Raw genomic sequence first — 24,055 nt, forward strand, 5'->3', positions numbered from 1 at the left:
CTACCCTCAGGGTAAAAATTTCCATCCCATTATTTTCTAGGGTGTAATGGTTATTTTCGAAAAACGAATTCTTATGTTTCCAATAAAGATCGTACACAGAGCCCAACAATGTGTGTTCATAATGTTTCTTTCATCCTAACAAAGACTCGATTGAAATTCTTACTCTGATGATACCTCACATCGTTTCTTTGTCTATCCTCTCCGATCATCCCTTGACGGTATAATCAGTGCAAACAAAAATCTAAAATATTAACGGTCGCAAAACAACAGTAGTCGGCGTCATAAAAATTTGATAGTAATAATAATAATGATAATCTAAAAAAGAAGAAGACTGTATCCTCTTCAGCGACTATTACAGCCAAACTAACCCCTCCGTATGAAAACATTTCGTCCTACACCTCGTAATTAATTTTCCCATTTATTTTTAGTTACTTATCATTGTTTACGGCCGTTCGTCGACCCCTGGAACTGATAAATCGCGTTCTAAATCTCCCCATCGTGTTCAGTAGTGAAAATCACTAGTTGCAGCAACGATGAAGAGCTCCGGTAGTTTTATTATATTTCTGCTTGTACTTTTCTGTGATTATTCCTTGGCATGGAAAAATTTCTTTAGAGGAAGAAGTAAACATGGGCTTGGAGACCCGAAATTATCCAGATATCACCAATTACCAAAGGACAGCTGGTTCACCCAGAATTTGAACCATTTTGATCCCACAAATATGCGAACATGGCAACAGGTATATAGTTTAATTTTTTAATTATTTTAAACTTGACAATAATTTAGTAGTGAGGCTGTAAAGTGATTAACGTTGGAATTGCAGTTAGCAAACATTTAGAGGATTTCTCCAAGAAAATTCAACTCCGACTATTTTTCTCAATCTCCTAAAATACTTTCCTCCTCTCATAGTCACTCATCAGAGTGTTTATTTGTTAATCAACGCTTTTAATTATCGTTCATTAATTTTTGTTATAAATGCTCACAAAACGGGTTGAAAATTGAATATCGAATATATCTGACGTATGAACTTTAATGTTGAAAATTCTCTCAAATTTATGTTTCGGGATTGTTATTTAGATGCTGTCGACAATATTTTGTTTATTTTTATATTTATAATGTTCATTCATTCGAGGATTTTTTTTTCCAGAGATACTTCGTCAACGAAGAGTTTTACAAGAAAGGCGGTCCAGTCTTCCTCTTGATCGGAGGAGAAGGAGATGCCAGCGCAAAATGGATGGTCGAAGGCCAATGGATCACGTACGCAGAACAATATGGAGCCATGTGCTTCCAACTGGAGCATCGCTTTTACGGAAAAAGTCATCCGACTTCGTAAGTGTCAACTGCCAACCACCGTCAGCGGCGCAGTATAATTTCACAGACCATTCATATCCTATATTTTTATTTAAAATTTCATAGAATTTTATCTTGGAATTTTTTAACTCTGAAATATGCTCTTACAGAAATTCTCTCCTTCTATCTTTTCCTTTTTTTCCCTCTCTTGTCTTTGTGATTTATATTCTTTGTTCCAGTTTTTTGTGAATAATTCCAGGCGTCTTTTTACCATAAAATTATCTGGGGATAAATATCCAATTTTTCCACGTAAATTGAAGTTTTTCTAATTTTATTCAATTAAATAAATATCCAACTTTGTCATTCATTTATTTGTCAGTAAAATGAATCGATTTGACAATTTTGAAAATCAATTTACTCACTTGTACACCACCACGTATTTTACAATTTCTCTCAATTCTCTTAATTTCAGAGATTTGAGTGTTAAAAATCTCGTGTACTTGACCTCGCAGCAAGCCCTGGCAGATTTAGCATACTTCATCGAGGGAATGACACACAAACATCAAATTCCTGCAGACACCAAGTGGATTGTCTTCGGAGGTTCCTACCCCGGATCCCTAGCTGCTTGGGCTCGCGTCAGATATCCTCACCTGATTCATGGTGCTGTCTCCACCAGCGGTCCTCTCCTAGCTCAGCTGGATTTCCAGCAGTACTACGTCATCGTCGAGCAGGCACTCAGAACTCACTCTCAAGAATGTGTAGACGCTATCACTAATGCTACACAGCAGATTGACGTGATGCTCAAACATAGAATTGGACAGACGAATCTCAGCGAGAAATTCAAGCTTTGCGATCAGATCGATCCATCGAAGACCAAGAAGAATGATATCTCCAATCTGTACGAGAATCTTGCTGGTAATTTTGCTGAAGTTGTTCAGTACAACAAGGATAACCGGGAGAGTTCGAAGTTCGCCAATATTAGTATCGACACTGTTTGCGATATTTTGGTGGATCAGAATCGAGGAATTGCTGTTGATAGATTAGCTGAGGTCAGCAATATGATGCTGAATGCCAGTGGTGAAAAGTGCTTTGATTATAAGTACAGTAACATGTTGGATGAGATGAGAAATGTCTCGTGGAAGGCTGAGGCGTCTGAGGGTGGACGTCAGTGGACTTATCAAACTTGCACTGAGTTTGGGTTCTTCCAGACTTCAACAGCAAAACCCATGTTATTCAGTGAAACTTTCCCAGTAGAATTTTTCGTGCAGCAGTGCACTGACATCTTTGGGCCCAGGTATGTTCTTTACATGAATTTTTAAACCGCGGATTAAATGGTTATCAAAAAACATCTCTTTTTTAGATTTTGTTATCATTCAGCGATGCATTAATTTTCATAGGTTCCCGTCTATTTCTCAAAGTTTTTGCTAGAGTTTTGTGAATTTTTGCAAAATTCGTTGAGGAAGTAAAAAATTGTTTCATGATGATGAGACCTCGTGAGCCATTAAATAATGATAAAAAATCAATTCCCATAACTTTCAGCAGATAATGAAGTATCAATCGCATAATATCTATTGCAGATACAACATCGAGTTGTTACGTGAAGCCGTAAAGGGAACAAATACTCTGTATGGTGGTCTTCATCTAGAAGTGACGAATGTGGTCTACGTTCATGGATCCATTGATCCCTGGCACGCACTTGGTATCACACAATCGTCAAATCCCAATACTCCAGCCTTCTACATCAATGGTAATTATCTCTCTCTGTGAAATTCTTGATTAAACTCCCCCCGATTTTCCTGTCTGGGTTATATTGCAGTCATACGACTGAAAAACTGACCTGCAATATGATAATCAATAACCGATATCGTTTGTAGCCCTAAATTGATTTATCATGAAAACATTTTAATTTCACTTTGTTAATACACTTGTTTACTTCCAGGCACTGCTCACTGCGCAAACATGTACCCATCCTCTGAGCACGATATTCCTGAACTGGTGGAGGTACGCAAGAAAGTGGGGAAGATCATAGGCCAGTGGTTGGATTGAGAATGAACATTTTAAATAATTTCTTTATAATTATTATTCCTCAAATTGAATCTCAAAGATCGTACAGACCAAGACAATGATGAAGGCTGAGCATAATAATATTCATGATATTTATTATCGCGTATATTATATTCTTTAATCTCTATAATAGATACACAGGATACAGGGAACATATCTTTACATAGACGTTAAAATAAATGATTCTCCAAACGTTCGTTACACACCACTGGTAAATTCGATTAAGTATACGTAAGTAAACAGAATGAAACTGCCGATTAATGGCACTACTACGAAAAAAAAAGTAAAATAATTGTTCAAAGTATTATTACGGAGTGAATTATTCTCATGGAAATTCAGTCATCATCGAATGAAGAAAAATAATAGAGTAATGACGAATAATTTCATATCGCATTCGAATGAACAACGTCAGCCTTTCCTTGAGTCTCTTAGACTCTCAATAAGGTAAGGCCAAGGCGGTCATTACAAATTGAATCACCAATTCACTGGACAGGAATAAAGAAAAAATGATCAATCAGTTGGAGAATCCGAATAGATCGAATTACCATAATCAAGTACATATAATATATTATCTAGAGTGTGTCTCTCTCTTTTTGGCATGTTCCATCGAACGGATCGGCGCCCGTTACGAACCGTAAAACGCATTACAGTTATTTACAAAGGGATATAAAAATTAGGATGATTAACGTACATTGATAGAAAAACACTTTGTTCTCAAATGAATCTCATCTAAACCAAAAAAATCACAAATTTAAAATTATGAGGAATGTAACATCCTACTGAATGTTTGAAAAGAATTTGGAGACGGAAAATTGTGGTAACTGAATAATTTATGAAAATGCAATATGTTAAGTCATCGAACGTTCTTTGGAAAAATCGATAGCGATTAACTATTTAATATTATCTATTCGTATGGAATGTTCATATTTGTTCAAATGAACGAACACCTGTTTTCGTCATTTTTAATCATAATTTTTTCGGTTTAAATGAAACTTTTTGAGCTTATTATTGTTTCTCTCATTGTAATAAAGTTATTACTTGAAGGAATTATCTTCAACATCATGTGAATCGAAAGAAAACGTTCAGTAGATGCGTCTCAGTATCTGTGATGAGACTGAGACTGTCGCCATTCATTGGTACTGCCATGATGATGATGGTGATGATGATGATGTCTCTTCTTATCCCCAGCGTGTTTGCTCCCGGCAAATGCATTACCATTTTCCCCAACTTCAGAAACATTATCGCCACGATAGTTTTCACGATAGCTTGGCTCATCCAGGGTTTCTTTACGTCGCAGTGGTGGATGACTTGCCTTCTGTCCTGATGTCTCGTGCAAATTCTCCCAGGCCTGCCTGTAGTATCTGTTCAAGACTCCTCGGGACTCTGATGAGCTGCTGTCAAAACTAGCCACTGTATTGCAGTCGGGGGAGGCTCGGTGGCGGTAATGTTTACTGCTTCTTCCTCGTGTTCTAGAAAAGTCGTATTCAGGGAATTAATTCATAGGAACTGATGTGGTGTAGCTAACAAATTTGAAGATAATGAGTACGTTTTTTATTTGAAGATATATCAATGAGGCAGTTTCTGCAATGAATTGAACCAGTTGATTATTACCCTGGGACTCCGGGAGAAACATCATTAGTTTAATTGGACTTTAGCAAACAAAAATTCTTATACACAACCCCACCTTCAAGAGTTATCAAGGGTTCAATGAAATTTGGAAGTTCGATAAAAAATATCATATGGTAACAGAAGTACGCAAAGAATAATATTTCGCATGTCCCTGTAACGCATCCTATTTCTGTCGTGTGAATTAATCATTTTTTCAATCGCTCCTTCATTCATTGTAGACAACTGCCTCACACTAATATCCGCATGATTTTCGTTTATTCCCTGAAAGCGTGCAATAGGCTATGAAATGCAGTGCTATGTGGGTGTCCAGGAGAATACCTGCCGGCTACTTCTACAATAATACTCTACATTTTTCTATTGTGGTAATGCTAATTTTGCTGATGTGAATGGTGCGTGACATCAACACCGCCCAACCAATTGATCGGTCAACGTGAATTTACCTTGACTAGCGGGTCACTCGTGTGGGTGACTCTATACACATGGTTGTGATGTGAAGACGTCGATTGATATCGTTGATGAGGTGATGAAGACATTTTGGATGGATTTATAGTTCAATCATAAATTCGTCGAATTTAATTGTTACTAAGCGTCTGTCTCGTTTCGTTAAACATAATTTTGTACTTTTTTTATAATCATTTATTTTTGTTTGTCGCTCGATTTTTGTCGTTATAAGGAGGGATTGGAGAAGTAACCGGCACGGTGGGCTGCTGATAGATTGAATGAGTACGGATGGTCGTTGGCTCGGCGAGCCGTGAGGTCGCGACGACCCAGGTGCTGGTCGGGAAATGGAAGCGCGAGAAGTGTGTACCAACGCGATGGCATTCCAGATGTATCTGATCTTCCAATTCCAGCACTTCCACCACGGCCACCACCGAGAGCAACACCACCAAGACCCCTGTGGCTACGCCTTCCTCCTACGGTGTCACTGCCGCTAACCACCACGCAATTTTTACAAATTCACCATTGTTAATTTTCATTCTGGCTGATTTTTTATTCGTGTAATTTACATGTCTGCACTGGCCAGAATTGATTTATTCTAGGGGTGTGATGCATGAGGATTCCATTTTGGAAATTATTCATCAACTTCGAGTGGTATATTCCACCGCGATGTCACTATCTCATCAATAAGTCCTATTTCGACATTTTTCTGCAATTACTTATTGACAGAATGAACGGAGAATTGATACTTGTGGAGGTCGATTGAATGGATAATAAGTAAGTGGTCCTACTCCGATTCCTCCATGCTCAACTAATCATGAAATGATTTTCTCGCGTGACAAATCAAAGCGATAATCCACCGGACTTGGATGAGGAATTCCACGAGAAATGACATGAGTCACCTCGTGAATATGTTTTTTTTCCCCGAAAAATCCTCGGTCTAACGCATAACGAAATTTCCATTAGGACTTCTCGTGTAGCTTCTGTTGTTCTCCACAAAAAATATTCCAATAAAAAATTTTCTACGTCCCTTCACCTACCATCTATCTACCAAAGGTTAATTATTAAATAATGAGAATGACTCATCTCCATTAACATTGGATTCGTATATTGCAGTACAACACGCAATAAAACTTACTGATGAACCAGCTAATGTTTATTCTGTAATTTTGGGTTTAAATCCCCATACATCACGGTGAAATTGCGGATGCAAAGAAATCAGGAATAACTCTAGCGTTCATAGGAGCAGTGCGAGACCAGTTACTGATTTATAAAAAAAAAAAATTAATGAGAGAGAAAACAACAACGGCACAAAGCGAATAAAACATTTTTCATCCCATTTGAATTACAAAATTTACAGGATATCCCGCACTGGCTCTCTATCCTTGCATTCACAAGAGCAGTGCGAGACTCAGTTATATTCTGAATTAATAATAATTATTATTTAGTCAATAGGATATTACAGTGACCACCGGAGAAATTCAGGAGTTAAGGGAGGAAGTTACGAAGCAGGAAAAAAATGCCTTTTTTCCTCACCTCCGCTTGCATTATTGAGATTAAGATTAAAAAAATATGATGTCTCACCTTCGGATGAGGATTACAACAGTGGTGATGACTGCTGCGAGAAATACAAAGGCACCGAAGATGCCCAGGGCGATGACTGCCCCAAGATTGAGTTTGGCTTGATGAGTTGGAGCGTCTGAACGATCAACTCGGAAGGGCCCATTGGGCTCTGAGACTCCTGTATTTATTTTAGCCCTTGCATTGTCCACTGAACTCCCGGAGATCTCATTATCTTGGGGATGAGTCTCGGAAAATTCTTCTGGAGTATCTTGAGATGGTGCTACGGGCCTCTGAAGACCGATCGACGGTCTCTTGTGGATGGTCTCTCTGATTGTGGCTGGGACCTCCGCCGTATGAGGTGGATGTCTTTGAGGTGGAGTTGATTCTGGAGTTATCGTCGAGGGTGGTAAGGGGGTTGTTGTTGAACGAGTTCTTGTGGGAAACACTGGCTTGCCTCGGGTGCTCGCTGGCCTGAGGGTCACTTTTGGTAGGACTGATGTTACTTTAGGTTCTTCTGCAAAAGTGAAAATGGAAATTGGATTTATTGGCAGGGAAAATTTTATTGAAAGACAAAAATGGGGAGCCACTGGGAAATTTTTTTCGTGAAGACCTTAACAACATTTTGGCCTTTTTGGAAGTTGTTCTGACCCTGAATCGAATTGAAATTCGATTATTGAATTATTTAATATATTATTTAGGTTTCTGTCAATAAGAAATTAATTTGTGATGTTATAAAATTGCATATAAAATTGAATTCATGTCGAGGGTTGTTCGGCAGGAAGACATTAGTTTGAATATTTTACACAGTATGAACATATCATTAAGAATATAATTTTAATTCGATGAATGTACCTGTGCAAGTTGGTGCAGCATGATCATACAATCCCGTTGGCAAACACAAAATCTGTCGATGTCCAGTCAGTCTATACCCCTTCTCACAAGTATAAATAACAACACTACCGACTAAAAGACTACGATTTGTACTCTTCACTAAATTCTCCTCGACATCAATTTCATCGAGCTGAATTGTGCTGTGGGAGACGGTTGGAGGAGGATCACAACGAATGGGCTCACAGCGAGGTGGAGGTCCGTTCCAACGTTCGTCGATGTCACAGGTGAGCCTAGCACGACCTAGTTGCATATTCAAGTGGAAAAATCCCATAAATGACATTGAAAAAATTAACTAGTTAGATTTATGCAATTAGAGCAACAACTTTCTGAACAAAATCCCATAATTTTTTTTTTCTGTCCCCAGAACTGAAATAAAGCGAAATCACATCAAATCAGTCCATCAAATTTCATTAAAAAGGAAACGCAAATAACTTCTTGTTCCTTTACCAAATTTTTCAAATCATCTTGACTAATTACATCTCAACTAATTACTCAATTATATCATTTATGCAGCTGCGATCACGTGATATTTGAAAACTGTACCACCATTTACGGTAAAAGGAATTTCGATGTAACGTGTGCTCCATAAATAAGGAAGGAATTACATACCAGTCATTTCATATCCATCTTCACATGAGTAAAGCACTTGGCTCAGGAACATGACGGTATTATTAATGAGTGTGTACTCTCCATGTTTGATACTAGCCGGATATCCACACTCGATACTCTTGCATACAGGTGGAAATTCGTTGTAGAAACCAGTGTCTAAACAGGTGCGTGTCGATGGTCCAATCAATAGACTTCCTGAACTACAGCTGTAGGAGACTGATGCACCGACTTGATAATTATTTGCAGGATTTTCTGCAGCACTTGTGATAACCATTGTTGAGTTTGGAGGCTGCTCGGGACGTCCACAAGCTCGTGGTTCTGGATACCAGAAGACAGTATTTTTCAATCAGTTAGACGTCTTCATTTCGTCACAAGTAACAGATGATACAGCGATGAGCACATTTTAGTGTGCGAATTAAAATATTTTGTGAACGTGAAAGTGATTGAGTGAAAAATAAGTGACGCGGGTGTCAAAATTCCTGGAGGACTGACAGAGGTAGTCTATGTAACTAAATCATGAGAACCTGGCAGATTATAATTTATGGGATACAGAAAAAATAAATTTTTAAACTTTACTGAAGAGAGAAAATCAATAGCTAAATCCATAATTTTTTCAGTTTTCTCGATCTATTGCATAGAGAGTGAAACGCATGCCTGAGTTTGTTCACTGGAGCATAACAAAGATAGAAAAAATATAATAAAAACTGCGCGGCAGAAATCGTTTAAAAAATTGAAACGTGAGGATAACGTTTTTGGTGGATTTACTGAGTAAAATTGGTTTTGCAATTTTTCTGTCAACTTAGTTGATTAATATCTCCTTTTGCATTAGAAAAATCTACTAAGTGATCGCTCTCTTAGGATAAATTAAAAGATTCTTCAGAACTGAAAACGAAATTCCAAAAAACTGAATTTCATTTGAACTCGTAATTTATTCGAAATCACTGACGTCATTTGCGCTTTCAGGAAATTTAAATTAAGCAACTTTCAAAGATTATTTTTTATGTTTTCAAATATGGGGGTCATATCCTCTAGTTTATATACTTCGCATAAAAAATAACTATTCGAATTCTTAATTCCGCGCAATTTGTGCCTCATCACCGTGAACATCAATTGAAATTCACTAGTCGATAGTCGTAAAATGTAGGTAATGACTAGGGTTATATTTATGTATTTGTAAATTAATTATAGAGAGCTAGACGCATAATAATGTGAAAATCTACTAACGATGTTGACAGATGTAATTGAGCCGGGAGCTGCAGGGAGTGTCTGACCATAGCCACCCTCTGCTCCCATCGTATCTCGCGCACTCCTCTTCAGTCCCCTGGGGAAGACTCCAGAAAGACACTGACACCTCATCACCACTTCCGGTCCACCTCCAGACAGATTTGTCCTTAGGGTCTCTCACCGCACCCATCCAATATTGACTCGATGTGTCACTTCTGCGGATTTTCAATATTTGACTGGGGTATTAAAATTGTTTGGCTGAACTTTCCGGCCTATTTTTTGAAAAATTTTATCTAGTTACAGTTATACGAAAATTTCGAGTGATATCGTCTTCGATGATTCCCGATGTAATGAAATATCAACGGAAACAATAAATGTCAGGATAATTATTTTATACAAATGAATGGAAATGAAGATAATTTAGGTGAATATCTTCTTAAATTTTTGTTAATATTCTGTTATTGTTAATATTCTGTTTGAGACTCCATTTTATGGATAAAATTAAAATTCAGGGACATTTTAACATTTTAGCGGTGGTTTTCCAAAATTTACGTTAATAGAATTTTTTTGAGTTCAAACTTTATTGGTAGGATATATTTATGAGTGAAAAATTGGTAGGACAATAGAAATTTTTATTGAGAAGAAGAAAATTTGTCGTCTGGTTTTGATTTTTGGGGAATATTTTTACTGCATTTACCTGTGTCGCCTCCACAATTCCCAGGAAATGAAACCTTGCAATGCTGGGTTACTTTCGTCAACTAGGGTACCACCTCGGGCCCGACAGAAGGATAGAGCGTCCCGGAACTGTAGTGGCTGACGATTGTAAAATATGTAACATTTACCATTGTAGGTCGCTGTGGAGCCGGGTGGTTGATCTCTGAATTGTGGACATCTTTCAATTGGAAGTGCCTGTAGAGCAATTAAAACCATAGAAAATGGCGAGAAAAATAGACAGAAAAAGAGAGCGAAGGTTAACAACGTAATAAAAAGTCCAAACTCTTTTCTCAATAAAAAAAATTCCACGAAATCGGAATTTAAAAACAATAAAAATACTGGTGCCTTCATCCTCACAATTTTTGTCATTTTTTTTATCATCATAATCAAAAGAGGTGACCAATGAGGCGGCAAAAGGAGATGCGGGCATTTCACTTCAAGATTAGAGTTAGAAATTGTCGCGGAATTCGAGGGAGATGGTGAAATTCTCACATATAATACCACAAGTGGTTCAAAATTATCGAATATTTCCCGATAGATTCGTTGCAAACAAATGAAGGAGTCAAGTTTTTCAGGCTAAAAAATCACGAGTGCGAAGCACGAGTGATTTTTCCTGAAAAACTTGACGACTTCATTTGTATGCAGGGAACCTAGAGGGAAATATTCTATAATTTTGAAGCTCGAGTGGTATTCAGGGGATTATTTTTCCTATCCAAATTTCGGCCAAGAGAATTGTGCCATGACATGAAAAGAGGTTTATTTGGTTAAGTGTCGTTTGTTTACCAAAATATTCAAAAAATTATCGCTGATATTCGAGGTAGGCTATACAAAATATCAACAAATGGTGCAATTCTATTGGCTGAAATTTGGGTGGGAAAAATAATCATGAAAATTTTTTTACAACTCTCACTTTGGTCTGTAAAAAAGATATTGAGAATAAACATCGAGTTCCTCTCACCTCAGAAGTGGAGATATTTACGCAATAAAACATAAGTAAAGTAGGCGAATTTTCACTTATCGATACGTTTTTTTTTGTTTTACTACATTCTCTATAATAAAAAACGCTCATGAGTCATTTAGAGTTGAGGTCTTCCGAGAAATTCATCGGAATTTCATTCAACTTCGAGTAAAAGTTTTCCCATTTTCTCTCCGATACTCGGAAACTTCCTCGTCGGTAGAAATATGTCAGACCAAACTTACTCCGGTGGGACAAACAATAAGAAAATTAAAATTACAAATCCAAATTAGTTAGTGGAACAATTCATTAAATTTATGGCTAACCCCGAGATTTTTATGTTAGATATTGACATGACATTCACTGTCATGATTTATGTGAAGTAACTAAATGTTTAATTACACCAAGAACAACAATTGAATCCGTCGAAAAGATAAATCCACGTGTACAGTATCTTACTGTCTCGCGATAATCAAATTAAGAAAACAAATTTTCTTTTGATTTGCGATTTTTTGGGACAGATTCAATCCATGAATTTTCCTTCAGAGACAAAGTTTCCTAACATCTTGCTCCCTCGCGTTTCGAACGAAATTAAATAAAAAAAAAACATCGAAATTATAATTTAAGTCGATTATAATTAATTGGACTCCCGGTAGTATCAGACTCACCACTTCCCGCCAGAATAATCATCTTCCTGATAATAAACGATAAGTGCTTTCCGTAAAGGTGTAAAATCATTACTCCAACAAAATAAATTAATCTCTCAATTCCGCTAATGATTTCCATCAGCGCCAGAAGAAAGTTGCCTCAAATTTTCATTCATTTAAAGTCATTAATCCAATTAATACATCTCCTATAATCACTATAAATACCCTAATTATCCCGGCAATTTCCGGAATGAAAATTTCCAACAATTCCCGTTGACTGGAAAAACATTTCGAGTGAAATTAATAACCAGTCAATGATTTTCATTTCACTGCCTCCAGCCAATGTAAAAACTCATTTTTCTTTAATTACCTGATCCGTATAAACGAAAGCCTCACAGAGGGACAATTGCACTGGTGCTGGTGCAGTGGCAGCAGACTCCAGATGAACTGAGACGAATGCACCAGGCATGGGAGGATTGCAGGGTAAAAACAGGGGTTGTCCCTCTTCAAGGGGTCCAGTAAATCTGTTGCAAATTGGATTAGTCCCCAAATCTGGCCTATTATTTCCAACACGTACAACAATGGTACCAGGTGCCCCATCTAATTAGACAAACATAAAAAAAATTATCGAAAATTAATGCAATCTCTTTCCCTAAAGAACAATGGAAATTTTAAAAAACCATCAGATGGGTGAGAAAGGGAAGATAATATCAATTTTCATGCGATTCATGCGGTTGTGCGTTGCTGACCGACAAACTACTTCACCTGTGACCAAGTCAAGAAAGAAATAAAAGCCAAGATTAGATAGCCACGTTTGTCAATTCTCAATTCCCTAATGGAGTTGTAACACAAAGAAGTGAAAAATCATGTGCATTGAAATTCACCGACGTAGATAAATAATTCAAGTCTTATGCATTTACAAGATTTATCACGAGAGAATTTTCTAACAATCGAAAGTTATTTCAACGCTAAAGACTCTCACTCTCTGGTGAAATTTCTAAAACGCCTCAGTGAATTCAAAATGTATCAATAATCATTATTTTCATCATCACGGGGAGAATGCCAATTTTAACAATAAAATTTTATGGTGTAGGACATCACCGTTAACAGTCACAAGTCGACGTAAAAATATACCAACTTTGGAGTTACAATTCATTGCCATTTCACGGCTCGTTTGACAATGTCCGTGACGGTGAAAGATTTTCATCGTCTGCCATAAAATTTTGCCGGTCAAATTGCAATCGATTTGCTCTGATTATGGAAAGTCCTCGATGTGCGGAAATAAATCGATGGAGATAGAAAATACTGGAGGTGAAAAATTTTTTTTTGTGGGATTATCTGCAGTCTCGCTTTCAATTCTGCTGCCCTGGATTGATAGGATGACAATCCAGGGCAGCAGGAGGATAGGATGGATTGGAGGTGGTGGTGGGCGAGGAAGTCAAGACTCACCGCAACAGGATTTGCCAAAATCTAGCCTCACGAGCTGGACCATGTAGGGCTCGAGGAGATTGACGTACCACCAGGGTCGTAACTCGGGCCTTGTTAACGTACAAGTCTGAGGTGTGTAGACTTGTCCACTGCTACCATCAACAGCACGCTGGGGTATGCCATTCTCAGCGCTTGTACTCTGCATCGGTGCCTTTCCACCGGCTACGTTCAACACTGAAAAAAATCGAATTAATTATTGGCACATCGAGTTTATTGATCGCCTGGTCTATCCCTGGAGTCTAATGGGTAATTTCAGGTCGAAATTGATTGATTTTCACGTTGAACTCACGTGATTTGTCGAATCCTTTAGCTAATTTGAAACTCCACCGATATTTTTTTTGAAAACCCAATTTTTCTAGTTTTTTTTACCGAATACATGTGGATACGCAATTTTAATTTGCTTCAATGATTTTACTAGAATCAACGAGTCGATCCAATTTGTTTTGCCATCAAATCAGTCTAATGGAACCTACAACTGATTAGATTTAGCACCCAATCGCCTCTGCGGTTTTCCAATCATTCCCTTAAAGCTCACAAAAAAGCAAAAAATCCTATTGGTTTAAAATAAAATGCATTGTAAAATGGATTGTTCCCATTGTTGCAATATTATAAAAAAAATTCACATTATTAAATAAATTAAAGAACCCCAATTGCTCACATCCCTCCCCCCAAAAAATTCTCCCAACGCAATTGACCACAAGTGCACCAAAAATCCATAAAAAAAAATTCAAAAAAATCCCCCCTCCCCCTGCCCTTAAGCACAACATTACCAAAAAATAAACGTAACATACCAGCCCATAAATACCCCCATTACTCCTCCAACATTTCAAATAAGCAATTCAAAAAAATTAAAGAAAATCATTAATTCATCACAAACTCCTCTCTATAATTATTCTTAAAAATCTCTCTGTCAATACAATTATTTTTATTTGAATTGTACGTGGTACAGAACTCTATGGAACTCGAGTTTCACTCAACCCGATGACGCACGCTCGTCACCCAGGTACGTCCTCCTTTCTCAACCTGCCTTGCGGCAAATCCAACTATTTCCGTGTCTGGGAAAATTGTCCGCGAAATCACTTCCAACCAGCGGTATTCAGCATTCATTATTTCTCATGCTATTCCAATCTAAAGTAAATGTCTCTCCCACTTCCCTCCCCCTCCCCCAATATTTTTTTTTCACAATCATTTCGAATAAATTGATCGTCGAATTTATCCGCACGTGACTGTTATTTATGACAGCATTATCTCAATGTAATGTGCGTACACACGTAAAAAAGGTAAATTGTATCGCGCTCTGTTTCTCCCAATGCCTCAAAGGGGGTCTTACCCCCTCCCCCCTGCCCCTCCCACTCCTGGCGGAGTGGGCCTTCTCTTACGTTTGTGTGTAGGCACATCACACTAGGCCGATTGTCTCGCGTCGGGCTCTAGGCACCGGCGGAGCGCGTCCACGGTTTACCATGGGCTTGACTGGGACCGTAGAAAGGGGAGGTGGGGAGAAAGAGGGGACTTACACCGTAATGCGGGCCCCCACGACCCACTTGTCGTCCGAGGGCCTACTTTGTTGCAAGAAATTATTAATAAAACAACGTGATGAATTCACTCACCTTTAATCTTTTAATCCTTTTGTTTTTTTGGACTTTTAGTCGGTAATTATTCGTTACTTTTGGGGACTTGGGATTTTGGACGATATGTTGTGAATAATTTGGGCCAGAAGCAGTAATTTATTGGCGATTTTTCATTGCGCTGATTGGGGGGAAATTGATTGGGTTTTGTGGGTGGTTTTTGGGGGATAAGATTGATTGCAAAGGGGTAACAGTATTTTTTAGGGTTTGGTATAAGTGGGAAATAGTTAATTATCTGTTAGTTATTATTTGGGCGGCATTTGTTGATTATAAATAGATTGATTGTTTTAATATATGGAGATCTGATTTTTTGAGGGTCGAAATTGCTGAGTAAAATTCGAGAGATGAATAAATTATAATATTTTAGTCGAATCTTCCTCCCAAAATTTCTAATTCTTTCCAGGTTTAAGAAATGTGTTCTAACGGTTCAATATCGATATTGAAAATCGAATTCGCAGAGGGAACGCGACTCTACCGTTTCGCAAACGCCTTCCAGTCTTTATTTGCGAGATAAAAACAAACTTTCAAAAGCATATAATTATTTTGCGAAATTCCATTAAGGGAATTCTGATTATTTCTTCGTACAATTTAATGGGAAAATTGAAATACTGAAAATATTCGAATATTATTATAACATTAGTATCCGGAAAACTGGGGTAGGCCAGAGTTGCAATGGAAGCTCTAATGTTTATTTAAAAATTCGCAAAGTAATTTACTCGAGAGAATGTGACTAAAGTACTTCCATACTTTAGTATCAAGAGACACTAAATAATTGTGAAAATCAATTGTGACATAATTGTCCAATTCAAATTCCTGCCTTTTTTCAAAATTCCAATGAACATTAACTGGACAAACCTCACTTAATTGAAAAAAAAAAAACAGGAAAATGGAAAGAATACTTATATATTTTATACCTCAGGTGTATAATTATATATCAGAGGGATAATTATATATTTTAAACCAAAGAAATTTGAAAAAAATATAAAAAACAATTTTTCTCATCCCTCAACAGTAGAAAAAATTCCCCCAAAAAATTCCCTTAATTTTTGGCGCGAAATACCTCATATTCTCAATATTTAAATCGCCAATTTTTGCATTTTATAATGACATGTTTCGGCACGCCATATTGAATTGATTGAATACTGCAGATTATCATACGAAAGGAAAAAGGAGAGTCAAGCCAACTGAAAGCTGTCTCTTCCCACCTGACCCATTTCTCCGCATAACTCAAATGCCTCAAAAATCGAATGAGAAAACCACCTCACCAGTGTTTACCTTCATTTCTTCACCCCTGCAATCATAAGTATTTGCTACTTCATGCATCAACAGTTCGATTAAAAATCCAACAAAAATAAAGGGAATAACGAAATTCCTCTGGAAACCGTGCGGTGGAACGTGACCCGTTTCCTACGTGTCCTTGACCGAGGTGCGGCTCGCCAGTGCCTTTAGAACGGAACCAGAGGACGAGGGGAGCTAAATGGAGACTCCCCAAGTGGGGACCAAGTGGGGGCACGACACCGTTAAACGTGAACCTGCTGGCAGGCGAATTGCAAACCAACACTTTGCGTAGGTCTACCATCAAACCTCTTCATCTCAACAATTTTTCATACCACTTTTTCATTACAATCTTTCTCCTCAATTTTTTGTTCTTCATTTATGTGACTTTTTTGGGAGAACTCGAATCAATTCCATCAGTCAATGATGTCCATCGATGTCTATCGGTTACTTTTAAACAGAATTTTTATTTCAGCATTCGCTATATTTTATTCACTTGAATACAATTTACGTTAAATTAATTTTCTCAACAATTTAACTCGATCAAATGTTATCGTTGTGATTATTTTTATTGTTATTCTGTTCTTCTGTCTCTCGATCGTTTCATATTATTTTAAAAGAAAATTATGTTTATGCATGATACATAAAGTCATTTGAAAAACGGTTTTGGGGAAATTCATAAAACGAAATCAACAAAAATTACGAAAATTTCCGCAAATTTGCAAATTAAACAAAGCCACAATTACTGCTGCGGTCTCTGTTTTCGAATTCAACAGAAGAACCTCCAAAACAATTTTTTAAACAATCATTTATTGAGGTAAAAAACTATTTTCGTGTTTATCGTAGGACAATCGACTTTAACAAATAAAAAAAAATTGAACATAATAAAGGAATTGAATTTTATTTATGTTAACAAATATCTTTCCACAACACCATCAATTACGAATAAAAAATTACCGCAACACTTTATCACGTACAGACATCCGTCCAGACAAAATTAAGAAATTAAATTCTCGGACTTTTTCACACGAAATCCCAAAAAAATCCAAAATCACTCAAAAAATGGGAAAATTAAATTGAAAAATCGCCAAAGTACTCGACTTATCTGACCTTACACCATGGAGTACTCACAATACGCATTCGAGTACTCTAAATAATTTAAAAAAATCATAACTTACCGCAAAATGGTACACCCTCGGGTGTCCAAGTCCCATCACTCTGGCACCGACGTCTCGCCGGACCGAGCAATTCAAATCCCCTTTCGCAGGAATAAATAGCAACGGTACCAATTGAAAACATTGTATCCTTGATCAAGGCCTCCTCTTCATCTAGCACCTCGTCGAGGCCACCATCGGTGAAGCGGATGGTGCTGTGTGCCGGTGCACCTGGGTATCCACATCCTGAAGAATGACTCCCTGTAATACGAAATAATATGTAATTAGTATTATCAACTGAAAATCTCGGTGTAACATCCTCTTCTCCACGCAATTGTTACTCTCTCCCTCTTGCGAGAGCTCCAGGTGCATCAGGGGTGATGAGTTCTAGTGTGAAATTGTATCTGACTATTTAAAAATGGGGTGATCTGCAGATAGCGATGGGCACGATGAACAGATAAGAATAATAAACAGTGAAAAGGGGATGAAATTTATTGCCACAATTTCCCTCAGTTTTTTTTTTATTTCTGAAAGAACAGATTCGCTGGTTAATCCCGGTTTCTTTTAAATTTTTTTTCGATGAAGTTTTCCACGTGTTGGAGACTCTGACCATCGTAGATCACTCGATAAACGAGTTAATGGAAAATTCACCGTTAATGTACATTCAGGGATCGTTTGTTTCGTTCTGCGTGCCGAGCATTCGACTTTCAAAGTAATTAACAAGCTGCAGTGGTAAGACGTCTATCAAAATTTGCCCCTGTACGCACATCCTCGATTTCATTAATCGTTTACTGCTCATTATCATAATTTTTATCTTCACACAGCCACATCAATTGGAATTTTTATTGTTCTCAGGAGTATTTTCATTGTTCCAAAGTAGATTGGAGATGGAATAATGGAACAGTGGTGTCTTCAATCACCTGAGCAAAAATTCTTGATGTGTAGGAAGGTGTAAACTGTTCGTGCCTCACTAACGGGTTCTGCCACCCAACTATTTTATAATTAGCATATCAATGTACGTGGATAGGTGCGTGTAAACGGCCGGAGTCATTTGTGACTAAATTTTGTGGGGAAATTGCTAATGATCGTGATGGGAGGTGTGGGAATTATTGGGAGGGTGTCCTTGGAATTGGAATGTTGGAGAGAATTGTTAGAGAACATTCTTTGGGGAGTTGTAGGGTTTATTAATGAGGTCTGAATGTGACACATATTTTTCGAGGCATTGAACTGGTTTTGAAAATATACAGCAAAAACGAATGTCTGATTTTGACATACATTTCGACTTAAAAAAGCCTGAAATGAAAATTTGGCGAAAGTTTGAGGGAACAAGTGCATAAATATGTTAATTAGTTTTTGAAATTCAGAGGAATTTTCATTTTACTCTAACGTTTGTCTATGAAATGTAGGAAATTATGATGTTCGTTGGCTGAATATGTTTTATTTTTTTCAATTTTCGCCAAAAAAAAGGAAAATTGAAGAATTCACTTTACGTTTTTAAAATAAATAAAATAACCGTTTTACGCACAGTAAAATTTTTTATGAAAATAGTACATTTCGATACAATCGAACAGACTTCTATAGAGCTAGAAGGAGGTTCATATGAACCGAAGGCGAGTGCTACAAATAATTTTCCTGATTAAATTACCCTTCATCCTTCGTTTCATTCTCCGGAGGTCTAATTTTTACTTAAAATTTTGTTCCCCGCATCTTTGCTGGGAGTATCGAACCCTATTTTTGGGCGAAGTGTCTGAGAAGTGAGATTTTGCCCACACGAAGGGAAAATACTTTTAAAAATTACGTTCCCCAATTTGTTTCGTACTTTGCCAGTCAAAACAATATTCGATAAAAATTACGGAACAGTTACGCACTTTTCCAGTGAACCGTCAGGAAAAGGTCCAGAACGTTCCAGAAAATGTATGGAACGCTCTCTGATAAAATGCGTAACTGTTCCGTCATTTTTACTGAGTATTGTTTTCACTGGTATATTACGGAACAAGTAGATAATTTTCAAATAATTTTTCTCTGCTTGGAGATGGAGAATGCCATTGTCGAGTAAATATCCCTATGACAGTCGTCCTAAAATCCACTATTTCCATGAGCACACGATTGGTTCTCATTACAATGCGAAAAATCGTTTTTTACGCACAAATAATAGAAAATCCTATTTCAAGAGAATTTAACTGATGAAAAGGATTTTCTCCGCACGACAATCGAGAAAGTCGTAGTTGTAACTCCACTAAAGACTGGATTTTCTATAGATTTTCATATCTACTAAGGAGATATCTCCATTCATTGGATTCATTTTGAACCCAGGGTCTGCCGATAATGTAAACAGAACAAAAAATTCTTGAAAAATTACGTCTCTGCTCCATAGTCAACGAGTCAAACCAATATTCGGTAAAAATTACAGAACAGTTACGCACTTTTTCGATGAACTTTCAGGAAAAGTCCAGAACGTTCCAGAAAAAATATGGAATATTCAGTGAAAAACTGCGTAACTGTTTCGTCATTTTTACTGATTCCTGTTTTAACTGACAGATTACGGAACCTTCACATGATTTTTAAATAATTTTTCCCTCCGTATATCGAAGGCCTCGATCCAATTGATGAAGGAAAAGTCCTGGAATTACCAAATTTTGCCCGTTCGGGGAGGAATATTCCGTAAAAATTACGGAACTTGCGGTTCGCTCACCGATTACGGAATCAATTAACAAATTTTACGGAACAAAATCGTGATTTTTCACAGTCGATTCAGCCAAAAATTCCAGAACTTTCAGGAAAAATTCTGTTCCAGTTCCGTAAAAGTCGCGACAACTGGATTTCGCTCCAAAATTACCGAAAACATTCGTAATTTTCTTTAAATATTTCTCTCCGTCCATCAACCGTTCGATTTGTCCCGAAATCCCCAGGAAATCTCCGGATGTCATCGGTTGCTCCTCCAACTGGAGTTCGGCCTCGCCCTTTCGGAGTAATTGTCACCGGAAGGTGATAGAATTATTCAAAAATTTCAGTGGAAACTCTACCAGAAAATAAATTCAATTTTCAAAAGAGAACTAAATTCCTTATCAACCAACGATCATCCGAGATGTCCAAAAATTTCTAGAGCATACGATCAAATTTGTCATAAAGTGCCGGTGTCTGTTGGTCCCAGCAGGGCCTGAGGTTGCCCTCAAGATCTCTATCGACCCCCTCAAGCCCATTGTCCCTTCTGATTATTCATAATTAATCGGGACATCCGGAGAACATGTGAGATCGTACCCAAACGATAAGACAAATTTTGCCATTAGATACCCAGTCAGCCGTTAGTTCTTAGGACAAAGTGGGCCAGTAGGTTGTCGCCTGACTCCAAAAATTAACAGTTATACATATACTCACACATATAAAGTGGAATGATAATCAGAATGACAGTGATTTTGGGAGGGCACTGGGCCACAGCAAACAAGGGTAATGACACCGAGAGTAAAATAAATTAATGATGAAAAATAAGTGAGTAATCAGGACAAATGTTGTAGGCGATGAGGCCCCCGCACATATTATCTGGGACCGGATGAGCCACCGATACTACTCAGATTAATTCGAACAAACGTGTTTACTGCCGTTAGAAAACCGGTGGTGGAATCGTGGGAAATTGGCCAGAAGTTGAGTTTGCGCTTTCTTTTTCAATGAAAACATTGTCTTCACCTGTTGTTGTATTCCTACCACCGAGAGATCATAAAATAATTTCAAATAAAGAATGGAAACAATGGCTGTCTCGTAAACTAATGAAACACGTCAAGACTCAATTAAGCAACAAACAAGTTTACCTTAAATTAGAAAATAATTAATTTTCATGAGTAGAGAAATAAAATTTTGCAATCCCAGAGAAATTGCATCCGGTACTTTACGATTACTAGACATTGATCATGTTCATCTTATCTCACTTTGTAACATTACGCATGTGCAAATGCAACAGAGGAAACTCATCAAATCTCTTTTGAAATTTTCAAGAATCGTCTTTATCATAATCAGGGATCACCACGACTTATGGGAAGTTGTGGAATACAAAATGTTGTGGGTCTTGGGCTCAAATAAAAATTAATTCACTCTGCTGTGAGTTTCGATTAATCGATCTTCACAGGTGACTTATTGCACTCACACGAAAATAAAAAAACCCACCATGACAGGGCCTCAAGGCCCACGTCAGTAAAACATTCACGAAAAAAAAACAAATCGAAATTACCTTTTGCCAGGAAAACGACGAGGAGAATTCCAATTAATCCCCTGTATGGTACCATTATGTCACTTAAATTAATTACAACAAATCTCAAACTATCCTCCAACAATTGCCACCAACTAATTCACTGACTGAAAACGAAAAAAAAAATTGTATCTCAAAATAATAATCCGGACAACTTATTAGTGGAGAACATGACGAAAAATCCAGCTAATGATCTCCAGAAACCGGGATAAATAACGTTATACTCGTGAGTGGCTTTAAGCCCCGAGTGATTGTCTAACGAGCGTTGATCGAGTACTGAAGCCCGTGTATTCCCGGCAGGAAGTCATATTCCAGGTGTTGGATTGTTTCGAGCTGTGAATCCCCCACCTGTTGTATTTCCAACTCCCTGACTGGGGTAAAGTTTGCTGGAGTCAAGCCACTGAGTGTCTCCCGCTCGTACTAATGGCTTGTAAATAGCAGTTGAGAAAGGAGGAAGAGGAGATGGCGATGAAATTGTCTGTTGGTGGGAGGGAGAGTTTTTTAAACGTGAAGATATAACAAACTTCTACAACATCGTCGAGAGGCGCCGCGTCATCGTCCTCTCCATGTCGTACCTTCGTATTTTCCTCCAATGGCACCAGCCAGAAGCAACCAGAAGTAGGCACACTGGAATTCAGGCCATGCACGAAGAGCTATAAGTATATCCACAACCACCTGGTGAGTGTGGGCCTCATGGGTCTTATGTACGTTCACAATTCACTCACGGAAATTCCAGCTGAATCGTCTCTGCTGTTAACTGTCATACTTTTAATCACTAATTCTTGTTTATTCTTCAGTCGCTAATTGGATGTCTTTATCTCCCCGCCCCTTCCATGGAATTCTCCTGGTCTTTATGGATTTTTCATTGTGGTTGAAAGTCCCCTCCACTCCACTCCCCTGTAATGGTACATTTGATTGTTAAAATGACGCTGCTTTCTCCACTCGATGCTTTCCTTTTATACAACTTCAGAGTTCGAGTGGATTTGTCGCTCCTCTGGAGAACAATTCCAACTTTCCCCTCTATCGAGTTTTTTCCAGGGATATCGTGCGGTTCACGGATTTTTTTTCCTCGGTGAAAAATTGCACGGAGGGAATTCTCTGGAAAGTTTTTACCCTGGAAAATTATTTTCAAGAAAAGCTGTCATGAGGTGGAGAAAATAAATATGAAGTTTGGGTAGAAAATGGGAAATCAAGAGACATTTGAATACATTATATCATTTTTTTATTTGTTGCAGATCCAGGATATGTTAATATTTATTCTTTTGTTTCATTTACTTCAGGAAAATATTAACTTTTTTCAATAATTTATTTTTGTAATTGAGTAACTCTCTGACGATTCTGATTAGGTTTCAATTGCATCAATTATATTGTTCTAGGAGATGATTATGTTATTTGTAACATTGAGTGAACTCTTGAGATAATTATGAGCATTAAATAATTGATCAAAATTCGTTTCTCAAGAGAATTAGGAATTTAGGATTAATTAATAATATAATAATTTAGAATAATAGGATAGGATAATAGGATACGATAATTATTTAGGAAAACTAAATAATTATTAATAGAGTTCATTCAGGTCCAGGTAGAAAATAGTCATCTTCGCGAGTAATATGATTATCGTAATTTAGATCTAACTCGGCCGCCCTTGAAAGTGATCAGACCGGAGAACTACAATTTTAAATAAATAAATATTTCTCTGAAGGAAATTGTCATCTAGCCAAAATAATTTTTTTCTCCCCGTATGCATTCCCAAATATGCACTACTCCCACTCCTTACACTTTTCCACAACCTCTCTAAAGGACATCCTGTCATGAGCCTATCCAGTTCAGTTCCAAACTACTCATTACACGAGTAACACCTACCCCCATTCTCCCAATCTCCAGTTGTAACAATTTGAGTGCCTTCACAAATAAAAAACATTAAACATATTCGGCACTTGAGTTTTTCACATACAACATGTTATTTTAATATCATTAATAATTCTACCTTGGAATTATTTTCCAATCGAAATTTCCCAACTTCGCAAGATTTTTTTCAATCAACCGGGGGATGTTCGAGACCTGCCAATGAGGAGGATTGATTAATATTCTACAGGGATAACAGTTTCGAACGTCGACCGTTTGTTAAATTACTTCCGTAATTTATGCTGCACGCGATCTCCAGTCGAGGAAAATTGTGACATTTTTTCAAGATGATATTTTTTTTTTTTTCAGAGTACGAGAAACTGGGTTTATGCACGTGATTGTCAGCGAA

The 24,055-nt window shown here is 37.5% G+C and overlaps 2 protein-coding genes across 4 annotated transcripts; one reads left to right on the forward strand and one right to left on the reverse strand.

The window, feature by feature from the left end:
• Window positions 1-83: 83 nt before the first annotated feature.
• Window positions 84-3,656, forward strand: LOC135167235 (putative serine protease K12H4.7). 3 transcript variants are annotated; one of them, XM_064130221.1, is made up of 6 exons: window positions 84-218; window positions 429-737; window positions 1,146-1,327; window positions 1,761-2,582; window positions 2,866-3,035; window positions 3,228-3,656. In XM_064130221.1, the coding sequence occupies exons 2-6, from the start codon at window positions 534-536 to the stop codon at window positions 3,332-3,334; spliced, it is 1,485 nt and encodes a 494-aa protein (XP_063986291.1). In that variant the 5' UTR covers window positions 84-218; window positions 429-533; the 3' UTR covers window positions 3,335-3,656. The 3 variants fall into 3 exon arrangements, with proteins under 3 accessions (XP_063986291.1, XP_063986289.1, XP_063986292.1); XM_064130222.1 differs by having other exon boundaries at window positions 155-295; XM_064130219.1 differs by having other exon boundaries at window positions 153-737.
• Window positions 3,428-22,212, reverse strand: LOC135167230 (uncharacterized). The gene is made up of 10 exons (XM_064130211.1): window positions 21,784-22,212; window positions 17,589-17,825; window positions 13,472-13,684; window positions 12,393-12,622; window positions 10,404-10,615; window positions 9,707-9,921; window positions 8,483-8,800; window positions 7,835-8,113; window positions 7,004-7,496; window positions 3,428-4,821 (listed from the first exon to the last, which is right to left on the reverse strand). Exons 1-10 carry the CDS (start codon window positions 21,836-21,838, stop codon window positions 4,449-4,451), a joined length of 2,625 nt encoding a protein of 874 aa, XP_063986281.1. The 5' UTR covers window positions 21,839-22,212; the 3' UTR covers window positions 3,428-4,448.
• Between the last annotated feature and the right edge of the window lie 1,843 nt (window positions 22,213-24,055).

Source organism: Diachasmimorpha longicaudata, chromosome 11, assembly GCF_034640455.1.
Source record: "Diachasmimorpha longicaudata isolate KC_UGA_2023 chromosome 11, iyDiaLong2, whole genome shotgun sequence".
Taxonomy (NCBI): domain Eukaryota; kingdom Metazoa; phylum Arthropoda; class Insecta; order Hymenoptera; family Braconidae; genus Diachasmimorpha; species Diachasmimorpha longicaudata.